This window comes from Heterodontus francisci, chromosome 8 (genome assembly GCF_036365525.1).
Source record: "Heterodontus francisci isolate sHetFra1 chromosome 8, sHetFra1.hap1, whole genome shotgun sequence".
In the NCBI taxonomy this organism is placed as follows: domain Eukaryota; kingdom Metazoa; phylum Chordata; class Chondrichthyes; order Heterodontiformes; family Heterodontidae; genus Heterodontus; species Heterodontus francisci.
In genome coordinates, this window is record NC_090378.1 from 127,103,398 (window position 1) to 127,117,870 (window position 14,473).

At 48.3% G+C, this 14,473-nt stretch overlaps 1 protein-coding gene across 1 annotated transcript in view; it reads right to left on the reverse strand.

Moving 5' to 3' along the window:
* Positions 1 to 14,473, reverse strand: part of LOC137373269 (probable voltage-dependent R-type calcium channel subunit alpha-1E) — a 1,486,297-nt gene that overhangs the window by 69,357 nt on the left and 1,402,467 nt on the right. Inside the window, exons 39-40 of the mRNA XM_068038118.1 lie at positions 12,604 to 12,700; positions 7,603 to 7,708 (exon numbers count right to left, since the gene is read on the reverse strand). Coding sequence (XP_067894219.1) covers positions 7,603 to 7,708; positions 12,604 to 12,700 — 203 coding nt within the window. The remainder of the gene's footprint in view (positions 1 to 7,602; positions 7,709 to 12,603; positions 12,701 to 14,473) is intronic.

The following is a 14,473-nucleotide window of genomic DNA, read 5'->3' on the forward strand; positions in this document are numbered from 1 at the left end:
GGAGTGGGACATGGAGACACCAGTCAGTGTACAGATATCACCCTGAGTGAGAGGGACTGAGAGACACCAGTCAGTGTACAGATATCACTCTGAGAGAGAGGGACTGAGAGACACCAGTCAGTGTACAGATATCACACTGAGAGAGAGGGGACTGAGAGAAAGCAGTCAGTGTACAGATATCACACTGAGGGAGAGGGACTGAGAGACACCAGTCGGTGTACAGATATCACCCTGAGAGAGAGGGACTGAGAGACACCAGTCAGTGTACAGATATCACCCTGAGAAGGAGGGACTAGAGGCACCAGTCAGTGTACAGATATCTCCCTGAGAGAGAGGGACTGAGGGACACCAGTCAGTGTACCGATATCACCCTGAGAGGGGACTGAGAGACACCAGTCAGTGTACAGATATCACCCTGAGAGAGAGGGACTGAGAGAAAGCAGTCAGTGTACAGATATCACCCTGAGGGAGAGGGACTGAGAGACACCAGTCAGTGTACAGATATCACCCTGAGAGAGAGGGACTGAGAGAAAGCAGTCAGTGTACAGATATCTCCCTGAGAGAGAGTGTCTGAGGGACACCAGTCAGTGTACCAATATCACCCTGAGAAGGAGGGACTAGAGGCACCAGTCAGTGTACAGATATCACCCTGAGAGAGAGAGACTGAGAGACACCAGTCAGTGTACAGATATCACACTGAGAGAGATGGACTGAGAGACACCAGTCAGTGTACAGATATCACCCTGAGAGAGAGGGGACTGAGAGACACCACTCAGTGTACAGATATCACCCTGAGAGAGAGGGACTAGAGGCACCAGTCAGTGTACAGATATCTCCCTGAGAGAGAGGGACTGAGGGACACCAGTCAGTGTACCGATATCACCCTGAGAGGGGACTGAGAGACACCAGTCAGTGTACAGATATCACCCTGAGAGAGAGGGACTGAGAGACACCAGTCAGTGTACAGATATCACACTGAGAGAGATGGACTGAGAGACACCAGTCAGTGTACAGATATCACCCTGAGAGAGAGGGGACTGAGAGACACCAGTCAGTGTACAGATATCACCCTGAGGGAGATGGACTGAGAGACACCAGTCAGTGTACAGATATCACCCTGAGAGAGAGGGGACTGAGAGACACCAGTCAGTGTACAGATATCTCCCTGAGAGAGAGGGACTGAGGGACACCAGTCAGTGTACCGATATCACCCTGAGAGGGGACTGAGAGACACCAGTCAGTGTACAGATATCACCCTGAGAGAGAGGGACTGAGAGACACCAGTCAGTGTTCAGATATCACCCTGAGAGAGAGAGACTGAGAGACACCAGTCAGTGAACAGATATCACCCTGAGAGAGAGGGGACTGAGAGACACCAGTCAGTGTACAGATAGCACCCTGAGAGAGAGGGACTGAGAGACACCAGTCAGTGTACAGATATCTCCCTGAGAGAGAGGGACAGAGAGACACCAGTCAGTGTACAGATATCTCCCTGAGAGAGAGGGATTGAGAGACACCAGTCAGTGTACAGATATCACTCTGAGAGAGAGGGATTGAGAGACACCAGTCAGTGTACAGATATCACCCTGAGAGAGAGGGACTGAGAGACACCAGTCAGTGTACAGATATCACACTGAGAGAGACGGGACTGAGAGACACCAGTCAGTGTACAGATATCACCCTGAGAGAGATGGACTGAGAGACACCAGTCAGTGTACAGATATCACCCTGAGAGAGAGGGGACTGAGAGACACCAGTCAGTGTACAGATATCACCCTGAGAGAGAGGGACTGAGAGACACCAGTCAGTGTACAGATATCACACAGAGAGAGACGGGACTGAGAGACACCAGTCAGTGTACAGATATCACCCTGACAGAGATGGACTGAGAGACACCAGTCAGTGTACAGATATCACCCTGAGAGAGAGGGGACTGAGAGACACCAGTCAGTGTACAGATATCACCCTGAGAGAGAGGGACTGAGAGACACCAGTCAGTGTACAGATATCACACTGAGGGAGAGGGACTGAGAGACACCAGTCGGTGTACAGATATCACCCTGAGAGAGAGGGACTGAGAGACACCAGTCAGTGTACAGATATCACCCTGAGAGAGAGGGACTGAGAGACACCAGTCAGTGTACTGATATCACCCTGAGAGAGAGGGACTGAGAGAAAGCAGTCAGTGTACAGATATCACCCTGAGAGAGAGGGACTGAGAGACACCAGTCGGTGTACAGATATCTCCCTGAGAGAGAGGGACTGAGAGACACCAGTCAGTGTACAGATATCACACTGAGAGAGAGGGGACTGAGAGACACCAGTCAGTTTACACATATCACACTGAGAGAGAGGGGACTGAGAGACACCAGTCAGTGTACAGATATCACCCTGAGAGAGATGGACTGAGAGACACCAGTCAGTGTACAGATATCACCCTGAGAGAGAGGGGACTGAGAGACACCAGTCAGTGTACAGATATCACCCTGAGAGAGAGGGACTGAGAGACACCAGTCAGTGTACTGATATCACCCTGAGAGAGAGGGACTGAGAGAAAGCAGTCAGTGTACAGATATCACCCTGAGAGAGAGGGACTGAGAGACACCAGTCAGTGTACAGATATCTCCCTGAGAGAGAGGGACTGAGAGACACCAGTCAGTGTACAGATATCACACTGAGAGAGAGGGGACTGAGAGACACCAGTCAGTTTACAGATATCACCCTGAGGGAGAGGGACTGAGAGACACCAGTCGGTGTACAGATATCACCCTGAGAGAGAGGGACAGAGAGACACCAGTCAGTGTACAGATATCACCCTGAGGGAGAGGGACTGAGAGACACCAGTCGGTGTACAGATATCACCCTGAGAGAGAGGGACAGAGAGACACCAATCGGTGTACAGATATCACCCTGAGAGAGAGGGACTGAGAGACACCAGTCAGTGTACAGATATCACCCTGAGAGAGAGGGGACTGAGAGACACCAGTCAGTGTACAGATATCACCCTGAGTGAGAGGGACTGAGAGACACCAGTCAGTGTACAGATATCACCCTGAGAGAGAGGGACTGAGAGACACCAGTCAGTGTACAGATATCACACTGAGAGAGAGGGGACTGAGAGAAAGCAGTCAGTGTACAGATATCACACTGAGGGAGAGGGACTGAGAGACACCAATCGGTGTACAGATATCACCCTGAGAGAGAGGGACTGAGAGACACCAGTCAGTGGACAGATATCACCCTGAGAGAGAGGGACTGAGAGAAAGCAGTCAGTGTACAGATATCACCCTGAGGGAGAGGGACTGAGAGACACCAGTCGGTGTATAGATATCACCCTGAGAGGGAGGGACTGAGAGAAAGCAGTCAGTGTGCAGATATCACCCTGAGGGAGAGGGACTGAGAGACACCAGTCAGTGTACAGATATCACCCTGAGAGAGAGGGACGGAGAGACACCAGTCAGTGTACAGATATCACACTGAGAGAGAGGGGACTGAGAGAAAGCAGTCAGTGTACAGATATCACCCTGACAGAGAGGGACTGAGAGACACCAGTCAGTGTACAGATATCACACTGAGGGAGAGGGACTGAGGGACACCAGTCGGTGTACAGATATCACCCTGAGAGAGAGGGACTGAGAGACACCAGTCAGTGTACAGATATCACTCTGACAGAGAGGGGACTGAGAGACACCAGTCAGTGTACAGATATCACCCTGAGAGAGAGGGACTGAGAGAAAGCAGTCAGTGTACAGATATCACCCTGAGGGAGAGGGACTGAGAGACACCAGTCGGTGTACAGATATCACCCTGAGAGAGAGGGACTGAGAGAAAGCAGTCAGTGGACAGATATCACCCTGACAGAGAGGGGACTGAGAGACACCAGTCAGTGTACAGATATCACCCTGAGAGAGAGGGACTGAGAGAAAGCAGTCAGTGTACAGATGTCACCCTGACAGAGAGGGACTGAGAGAAAGCAGTCGGTGTACAGATATCACACTGAGAGAGAGGGACTGAGAGACACCAGTCAGTGTACAGATATCACACTGAGAGAGAGGGACTGAGAGACACCAGTCAGTGTACAGATATCACACTGAGAGAGAGGGACTGAGAGACACCAGTCAGTGTACAGATATCACCCTGACAGAGAGGGACTGAGAGAAAGCAGTCAGTGTACAGATATCACCCTGAGAGAGAGGGACTGAGAGAAAGCAGTCAGTGTACAGATATCACCCTGAGAGAGAGGGACTGAGAGACACCAGTCAGTGTACAGATATCACCCTGACAGAGAGGGACTGAGAGAAAGCAGTCAGTGTACAGATATCACCCTCTAGAACATGTCAAATAATATGCGAGCAAGCACATTAAAAATATCATGAAATGAGGGAAATGTGTTAGTAATATGGAACCAAGGTGGGCAGTTGGTGTTCATCTACTGATGAACCTGGAAAGAATTGAATTGCTGGACAGGTTTGTGGAGCTTTGTCCTGTTCGTTTGCTCCAAGGTTATCAAGGCTGCTGAACTCCTCCAGTTTATTTAATCTGGATACTGCAGATAGGATTCGGGATATTGTTGGAAGATTGACAGCTATTACGTAGAAAGGGGTCGGTGGGATTGCAGGATTCGGTGGATATCTGAGATTGCAAGATATGATAAATTGGGGAGGTGGGCTTGAGAGATCATGGTGGGTTGGTGGGATTACAGGTTTGTTTCATTTCATTCTTGGGAGGTGGAACTCTTTGCATCACATCAATGGTTCAGAGGCCAGCCAAGACTACCACATTGGTGTGGGACTGCAGTCAAATATAGGCCGGAAAATAAAAAAATCATGACCTCAGGACTTCTAAAGAACTTTATTGACTTTTAAAGTTTTGTCACGGTTGGAATGTTGGTCTGGTCTATTATCTCATTACTTGGACTTCACTGAGTGCAAAAATGTATTGTTATTTCCTGATTTTTTTTAAAACTGAAATCAAGTTCTGTAACTATCATGGTGGGATTTCAATTTACATTCCCTGGATTAATAATTTAGTCCTCTGAATTAGCCAGTCCAGTAACATCACCACTACTCTACACTATAGTGTTCATGCTCCTGGCTATAAATAGGAGAAGGTGGGGTTGAGGAATATGGTGAGCAGTTGGGATTGAAGGATGCAGAGAAAAGGTGGGATTCAGTCACTAATTCTGCCCCTGCCTCAGCCTATCTGCTGCTGAAACCATCATCCATGCCTTTCTTTCCTCGAGACTTGACTAGGTCCATTGGAACATAGGAAGTAGGAGCACGAGTAGGCCATTTGGCCCCTTGAGCCTGCTCCATCAATCAACTAGATCAGGGCTGATCTTCTACCTCAACACCATTTTCCCGCACTATCCCCATATCCTTTGATATCTTTAATATCTAGAAATCTATCAATCTCTGTCTTGAATATACTCAATAAGTGAGCCTCCATAGCCCTCTGGGGTAGAGAATTCCAAAGATTCACCACCCTTTGGGTGAAGAAATTCCTCCTCATCTCAGTCGTAAATGGCCTAGCCCTTTTTCTGAGACTGTGTCCCCTGGTTCTAGACTCCCCAGCCAGGGGAAACATCCTTCCTACATCTACTCTGTCGAGCTCTGTAAGAATTTTTTATGCTTCAATGAAATCACCTCTCATTCTTCTAAACTCCAGAGAATACAGACAGTCTCCTTAATCTCTCCTCATAGGACATTCCCGCCATCCTAGGAATCAGTCTGGTGAACCTTCATTGCACTCCCTGTATGGCAAGTATCTCCAGCTCCAAAACCCTCTCAGATATCTTTGCTCCTCTAATTTTGCTCTCTTGAGCATCCCTGATTTTAATCACTCCACCATTGGAGGCCATGCCTTCAGTTGTCTCGGCCCTAAGCTCTGGAATTCCCTCCCAGCACCTCTCCACCTCACCTTCCTCCTTTAAGACACTCCTTAAAACCTACCTCGTTGACCAAGCTTTTGGTCATCTGCCCTAACATCTCCTTATGTGGCTCAGTGTCATATTTTGTTCCTAATTGTTCCTGTGACACACCTCGGGATGTTTTACTACCTGAAAGCATTATTGTCACAAAAACGTGCTTTATGTCAAATGATTTTTAATTGATCAGCCGGAAATCCAAATTGAATAAAGAAAAAAACAGAGAATAAAGGCGACTCGATGCTTGCTGATAAAGATGGCTACCCCAATTTGCATCACTGTACTTTCTACATTCCAAACCATTGAGATGGAGTGGAGACACCATGTCTGCATAGACCCATCAAGAACAATGGGCGGCACAGTGGCGCAGCAGTTAGCACCGCAGCCTCACAGCTCCAGCGACCCGGGTTCGATTCTGGGTACTGCCTGTGCGGAGTTTGCAAGTTCTCCCTGTGTCTGCGTGGGTTTTCTCCGGGTGCTCTGGTTTCCTCCCACCTCTAAAAGACTTGCAGGTTGATAGGTAAATTGGCCATTATAAATTGCCCCTAGTGTAGGTAGGTGGTAGCAGAATGGTGGGGATGTGGTAGAAAATATGGAGTAGTGTAGGGTTAGTATAAATGGGTGGTTGTTGGTCGGCACAGACTCGGTGGGCCGAAGGGCCTATTTCAGTGCTGTATTTCTAAATAAATAAAAAATAAATAATGATCTGGGGAATTTGAGTGAACCACATATCCTGTCTGCATTTGAAAGGTATCAAGGCAATCATCTGAGATATTCAACTGGTGGAAACGAACCACTAAACCTAATCACACGGACAACAGGACCCTAGCTGAGCGAAGGGGATATGGACTAATTAAGTTGCAAGGGGGAATACACTAGTAATGATCAAGTTTGAATCGCTGGGTGATGGTCATGTGACAGGCCCACCCTTCGTGTGCTTAAGTTTCTATATTTCCTGCAGTGAGGAGACAAGCAGCCAGACCTGAGTTGGGTCCCTCCTTCCTTTCTCTTTCTCTCCGACCCACCTTGCAAGCTTCGAACCCTGCCTGCTGATCGAGACCACCCAGGGATGCCCCTGCTGCAGCCAGAGACTCCTTGAAGGAAATCAACCCTGCACTACTGTCTCCAGGAGAACAGCCAAATCAGCCGTCCACATCTGCAAATCGGAAGCATCGGGACTACCAAAGGAAAGTTACACAACCACTGAATTCAGCATGAAGCCAGCCACGTCCTCAACCCCCACAGACTGTATACCCCTTGTATTTCTCTGAACTCTAATTCAACCAATCCATCCTTCCCCACGCTGTAACCTCTCTGTGTGTGGGTGTGAATCTTGGGTGTGCGTGTGCAAGTTGGAGCATATTTTATTGTTTTATTTATATTGATTTTAGTATAATAAAGCTAAGCTCTTTCTTTGTCAAACTTAAGAAAACTGTCCAATTGGTTCTTTTATGATCACTGCACATAAACAGTTGAACGATCGCTAAACTGGCAAGTGAATCCTTTTCAAAAATGTCGTAAACCTGTTGCGGTCCAAGCAGGAGAGGGAAAAGAGGGGAGCCATTCGACCCCTCCTCCCCTGATTGTAACACAATATAAATGCAAGTTGTTAATGTTCTTGTTATGGTGAGAGAGAACTCGAGTGGTGTGGTGTCAACACTGAATATGCCTCTTACCTTTCGCAAGTTTGATTTGAAGTGCAGTCCTGATCAAGCCCATAAGGGTGGAGGTGAAGTGCACAGTCTTCTCCTCACTCACAGGCATGTTCATCAGTACCAGTCTCTGCAAAGGAGAGGGAGAACAAGTCATAACCGAATCTAACTACGCTGCCAGTTCACCCTGTCCAGAGATAAAACAACTGGAACCTAGTTATCGGCTTCACAACAACTCCAATGATAGTGACTGTTTATGTGTACTGCAATTTAACATTTTCTTCAACTGCCCCAATCTCCCCCCATCCTGGTACCTCAACCTCCTTCTCTAGTTTCTCCATCCTCTGCACCTTCCTCTCACTGCGACCTTAAAGTGAGATGTTTATGGTATCCACTGGGGCTGCCAACCCTGGTTGGGTGTATTCCAGGAAGTTTCATCACATGACTGCCCACCGTCAATTGCCTGCCCCCACACACTCTGCCATTGGCTGCCTGACATGTCCATCCTTGGATTGCCCTGCCCTCACACGCTGATTGGAAACAGATCAGGCTGTTTGTTACCTGAATGGCTGATTCTCGACTGTCAAACCATCTTTGCTTCCACCTCCAATATTTTTGTCACAAAAACAAAAATGTTTGAAGAAAATGAAAAATAAATGTTATTTCATTGAAGGGCCCTATGATTTTTCACTTGGGTTTTATTTTGTTTGTGGTGTCTGGGAGAGTAATCTTTAATTCCTGCAGACCCCAAGACAATCCAGGAGGGCTGGCAATCCCAGTAAGTACCAAACAAACAGCAGTAGGCGAGCTCACTCACATTCTGCAATGGTGCCTTGAACGAGGCCCCTCCCATCTCGACAACAATGGCAGATGAACTGTCATTTACCCAGTGAAAGTGAACTTTCAACGCAACATTCCCATCAGAACAACCCACACCATTCGCACTGTCTTTCTAGTCAGTGGAAGCTTCTAGATCACATGCAACCGACTATCTCTCCACCCAGTATGATAGTTGATCCATTTTTGTCAGGGGACATCCCATTGCACAGCCCAACCAGAAAAATGGAAAAGAGACACATCTCCCACCTACACTGATGGAGTTGACCAGAATCTGTCAGGGCGCTCTCTCACCGGCGGAGGACAGCACCTCGGCTGTCCGGGGGGCTGGCTCCGGGGACGGACTGACGGGCGGAGGAGTAGTCAAAACCCCCAGGATGCCCTTCACTGCGGGTGACAAGGGGGTTTGGGAGTATGGAGCACTCCCAGCCGAGCTGACCCCCCACTCGGCCGGAACTGCTCATCGGATCCAGGCCCTGAAACCATCCTCGGGAGCCGGTCCCGCACAACCTGAGCCACCTCTCGGAAATGCCCTCTGTGCCATTCCACACGGCGTGGAGGGGTTTCCTGTACGGGCTGCTCCTGCACACGCTCCACTTCCTCGCCCTCGTCAGCCAGCCGGACTCGCTGTGGCGGTCCGTGTTGCCATCTGAAGGCGAGGGGAAACCCTGATGGAGATCTCTTTAAGTGGGAGTCTTCCCTCTTTACATCGGGGACCTGGGGTGGAGGGTGTTGCACAGGGCAGTCCCGTGCAATAGACTTTGAAGTAGGTTCACGGACTCCCAGGCCGCCTGTAATTTCTGCGGCCTGGACGAGTCCATGTTCCACGTGTATATAGAATGTGTGAGGTTGCAGCCCCTTTTTGAGTATTTAAAGGGGATGCTCTTCAAGTTTTGGCTGCACTTCAGCCCCTCATTCCTGATCTTTGGGCACCCGGTACGGAGTGGCGTGGGCCGGGAGGAGGATCTCCTCGTCAGTTTGCTCCTGGGCCTGGCCAAGGTGGCAATTCACAGGACCAGGTTGCGGGCCGTCAGGGCGTCCGTCTGCCCTGATTGCCTGCCCCTCTTCCGCGGTTACATTTGTGCCCGGGTGTCCCTGGAGAAGGAGCATGCAGTGTCCGCTGGTTCACTTGAGGCCTTCCGCGACCGGTGGGCACTGCAGGGGCTGGAGTGCATCATCGATGCAGACAATGCTGCCTTAATTTGAGTTTTTGTTTTATTTATCTGTATTCAATAAAGTTATTTTATAATGTATATAAAAGGGGCCTGGGGTAAATAAAAACAGATTAGATACAGAGTAAAGCTCCCTCTACAAAAAAAAATGGGGGTTAGATACAGAGTAAAGCTCCCTCTACACTGTCCCATCAAACACTCCCAGGACAGGTATAGCACGGGGGTTAGATACAGAGTAAAGCTCCCTCTACACTGTCCCATCAAACACTCCCAGGACAGGTACAGCACGGGGGTTAGATACAGTGAGAGAGAGCAAGAGAGGTAGAGACAGAGAGTGGGAGAGACGGGGACAGAGAGAGAGGGAGAGACTGCTAGAGAAACACATGAGAGAATGAAAGGTTGCGTGAAAATGGGAGACGGACAGTGCAAGTGAGAGAGAGACACTGCAGAGGGAGTGAGGAAGGGCAAAGCAGAGAGGGAGGAAAGTGTGAGGGTCATGCAGAGAGAGGGAGGGAGAGGGGGACTGATTTCTAGGATAGAAGCATCAGCAAACTCTGGGCACTGTCCATAAAAAGCTGCCAGGGCCACTATTGTGCACTCTAGCTCTGTGACAGGCTTCTTGGATCTATTTTCTTCTCGTTGTCCCATCCGAATTTTCCCTCCTCCTCTCTTGAAGGGGTCGCCTCCCACTGCCACATGGTTTCAACATCCTGCATGCCTGCCATCCGGTACCTCCTTCAAGTGGCTCGTTCTCCCACAGGAGCCCAGATACAGAGGGTCAGCTCAACACGGTACCCCAACCCAGCCTGGGCCTGCACAAGGTGCCACTGGACAGCTTGGAAAACTCGGCTTCCATTCCTGGCAAATGGATTCTGAGGACAAATGGAGAACCCCAAGTGATGCTGCAGTCGAGATCAGCTGCCTCAGCGAGAGCATTGCCTGGGCACAGAACCTGGCACCACATGGCTTAGCTCAACGTGTGGTGCATCGACCTGGAAGAGACTCAGGTGGAGTTGAGCGAGTTTTCTAGAATTGTGATAAGCCGTGCGTCCTCTGTCTTGACATGAGATACAAATGGAGAATTCAGGCCTCGTCCACACTGACAAAAATGGATCAATCAAACCACATGGTTAGGGATTACCTGTACATGTCCCACGTCTTGATCTTTCAGTTCAGGCAGTACTACAATCTGTAAATAACTAAATCAACATAATACATTCATCGGAGAAACATTACCAAGCAGTGTCCTTTAACATGCGAGAACCCATCAGCCTTTGCAGCTGTGAATGGCAGGGAATGTTTTGACAATACTGAGTGTTCCTAGCACAGAGAGTGTGACAATGAGTGTTGGGATGCGATAGGTCAGGCATTAAATGAGTGATCGAATCATGCACCACCCACCCAGATTTCAAACAAAGCAGCTGTGTTCTTGCAGGCCGCAGAGGGAAAGAGGTGGACACAGATCTTCCTCCCTATGAATTGGTTTATACATGAGACTGGCCTGGGGCAGCTTTGGGTGGTTGCTAGACTTTCATTTATTCTGTATATTTTTGTACATCTCAGGTGAGAAATGGTCGTGCTATGGAATAGAGGACTTTCCATTCAGGACAGGTACAGAATGGGTTAGATACAGAGTAAAGCTCCCTCTACACTGTCCCATCAAACACTCCCAGGTCAGGTACAGCACAGGGTTAGATACAGAGTAAGGCTCCCTCTACACTGGGACCTTTGCTGTTTGTAGTATATATAAATGATTTGGAGGAAAATGTAGCTGGTCTGATTAGTAAGTTTGCGGACAACACAAAGGTTGGTGGAGTTGCGGACAGTGATGAGGATTGTCAGAGGATACAGCAGGATATAGATTGGTTGGAGACTTGGGCGGAGAAATGACAGATGGAGTTTAATCCGGACAAATGTGAGGTAATGCATTTTGGAAGGTCTAATACAGGTGGGAAGTCTACAGTAAATGGCAGAACCCTTAGGAGTATTGACAGGCAGAGAGATCTGGGCGTACAGGTCCACAGGTCACTGAAAGTGGCAACGCAGGTGGATAAGGTAGTCAGGAAAGCATACGGTAAGCTTGCCTTCATCGGTCGGGGCATAGAGTATAAAAATTGGCAAGTCATGCTGCAGCTGTACAGAACCTTAGTTAGACCACACTTGGAATATTGCGTACAATTCTGGTCGCCACACTACCAGAAGGACGTGGAGGCTTTGGAGAGGGTACAGAAGAGGTTTTCCAGGATGTTGCCTGGTCTGGAGGGTATTAGCTATGAGGAGAGGTTGGATAAACTCAGATTGTTTTCACTGGAACGACGGAGGTGGAGGGGCGACATGATCGAGGTTTACAAAGTTATGAGCGGCATGGACAGAGTGGATAGTCAGAAGCTTTTTCCCAGGGTGGAAGAGTCAGTTACTAGGGGACATAGGTTTAAGGTGAGAGAGGCAAAGTTTAGAGGGGATGTGCGAGGCAAGGTTTTACACAGAGGGTGGTGAGTGCCTGGAACTTGCTGCTGGGGGAGGTGGTGGAAGCAGGTACGATAGTGATGTTAAAAAGGCATCTTGACAAATACATGAATAGGATGGGAATAGAGGGATAGGGTCCCCGGAAGTGCAGAAGGTTTTAGTTTAGACAGGGATCAAGATCGGCGCAGGCTTGGAGGGCCGAATGGTCTGTTCCTGTGCTGTCCTGTTCTTTGTTCTTTGTATACTGTCCCATTAAACATTTGATATGATGTTCTTGCCCAGTTCGAGTTCTGGAAGTGCATTAAAATCCCTCATCTTGGGAAATATCAAATTAACAGAAAAAACTGGGTGATGTGAGTAAGATCTAATTACAGTTCTGGAACAGTAATAATAGCAAAATACGATCGAAAAATATAATCAAACACATACTGTAATATGTATTTTTTTTAATTGTCTTTTCAATTGAAAAGTCTACCCGCCCCCAGAACACAAATGTTGATAAATATCCTTTACGTTTCAGGCAGGCATGGTTTGAGGTTTTTTTTTCTACCTTGTAAGCAACTTTCGAAGGACATTTCTTCCCCAGACCCAGCGGTGGAGACATGAGGGTCAGCATTTGATACATGTCAGTGTAATGGATTCGGCCACTTTGCATGGAGGGAGGGGGGGGATGATGAGCAATTCCGGGAGAAACAGAACAGGAAAGAGTTAATCACATCTATCTCAATCAGCAGAACAGTTCTCGTTCATTGAATTATAGAATGGCACAGCACAGAAGGAGGCCATTCGGCCCATCGTGTCTGTGCTGCCTCTTCGTAGAGCAATCCAATTAGTTCCACTCCCCCGCTCTTTCCACATAGCCCTGCAAATTTTTGTTTCTCAAGTGCACCCACTTGCCTTTTGGAAAGTTCCTGTTAATCTGCTTCCACCACCCTTCCAGGCAGTGCATTCCAGATCAGAATATCTCGCTATGTCAAAACAATCCTCCTCATCTTCCACCTGGCTTTTTTGCCAATTATCATAAGCTTGCTGTCATTTTTCTCGATGCAAAGTTCAGCTGTTGCATAAATGTGGCGGTTTAATGAGTTTGGATTCAATGCTGTTCCATGGATGATGGGGTACTGGTTAAATTCCCATTGTATGGGCAGTACCCAGCATAGCATGCATGAGTTGGAGAGAGGAAGACATGCACTCCATGCATATGGATTATGCATTTCTCTCACATTAAAGAAACAGTTTCTCTTATCTCCATCCTCTTTACACAAATCCACGCCTCCAGTTTAATATCTTCGCCCCATCCAAATGTTAAAATGTCATAGGCCCCATCCATTATTCAGTTTTCAACTCATGCATGGAGAGTGAAAGTCAGTTCCTGAGCGGCTGGAATTGCCAGTGATATGTTGGGCAGTGCTGCTCCTTGGAAGCTCTCCAGTGCAGGCTCTTGGCCGTGCTAGAAACCCTAGGCCTGGAAACTGTAGGCAGGGTGCCGTGTTCAGTGAGGGGTGGGAGAGCGAGTGTGTGTCGGTGTACGTGTGCACGTGTGAGTATGTGCATGGTTTTGTGAGAGTGCGCGTGTGTTTGTTGTGTGTGTTTGTGTGCGATTTTGATGAATGCCTTCGCTAACTCTAGACTTGACTATTCCAATGCACTCCTGGCTGCTCTCCCACATTCTACTTTCCATAAACTTGATGTCATCCTAATCTCTGCTGCCTGTAACCTAACTTGCACCAAGTCCTGTTCCCCAGCTCCCCTGTACTTGCTGACCTACAATGGCCCCCAGTCAAGCAACGCCTTGATTTTAAAATTCTCTTCCTTATTTTCAAATCCCTCCATGGCCTCGCCCCTCCCTATCCCTGGAATATCCTCCAGCCCCACAACCCTCCAAGATATCTGTGCTCCCCTAATTCCAGCCTCTTGAGCATCTCTGATTTTAGTCAAGCCATGAATAGGAAGGGAATAGAGGGATACGGTCCCCGGAAGTGCAGAAGGTTTTAGTTTAGGCAGGCATCAAGATCGGTGCAGGCTTGGAGGGCTGAATGGCCTGTTCCTGTGCTGTACTGTTCTTTGCTCTTTTACAATCATTGGCGGCCGTGCATTCAGCTGCCTAGGCCCGAAGCTCTGGAATTCCCTCCCTACATTCTCCACCTCTCTCTCCTCCTTTAAACCACTCCTTAAATCCAACCCCTTTGTTAAAGTTTTTGGCCTTAATATCACCACATGTGGCTCAGTGTTAAATTTTACTGTAAAACACTCCTGTGAAATGGCTTGGGATAGTTTCTGTTATAAATGTTATATAAATCTCAGGCATGCGTGTGGTGCGTATGTGTAAGAGTGTGCCTATGTGTACGGGTGTCAGTGAGTATGTGAGTACGTGTGAGTGTATGTCAGTGTGCATTTGTGTGACTGTGCTTGTGGTGTGA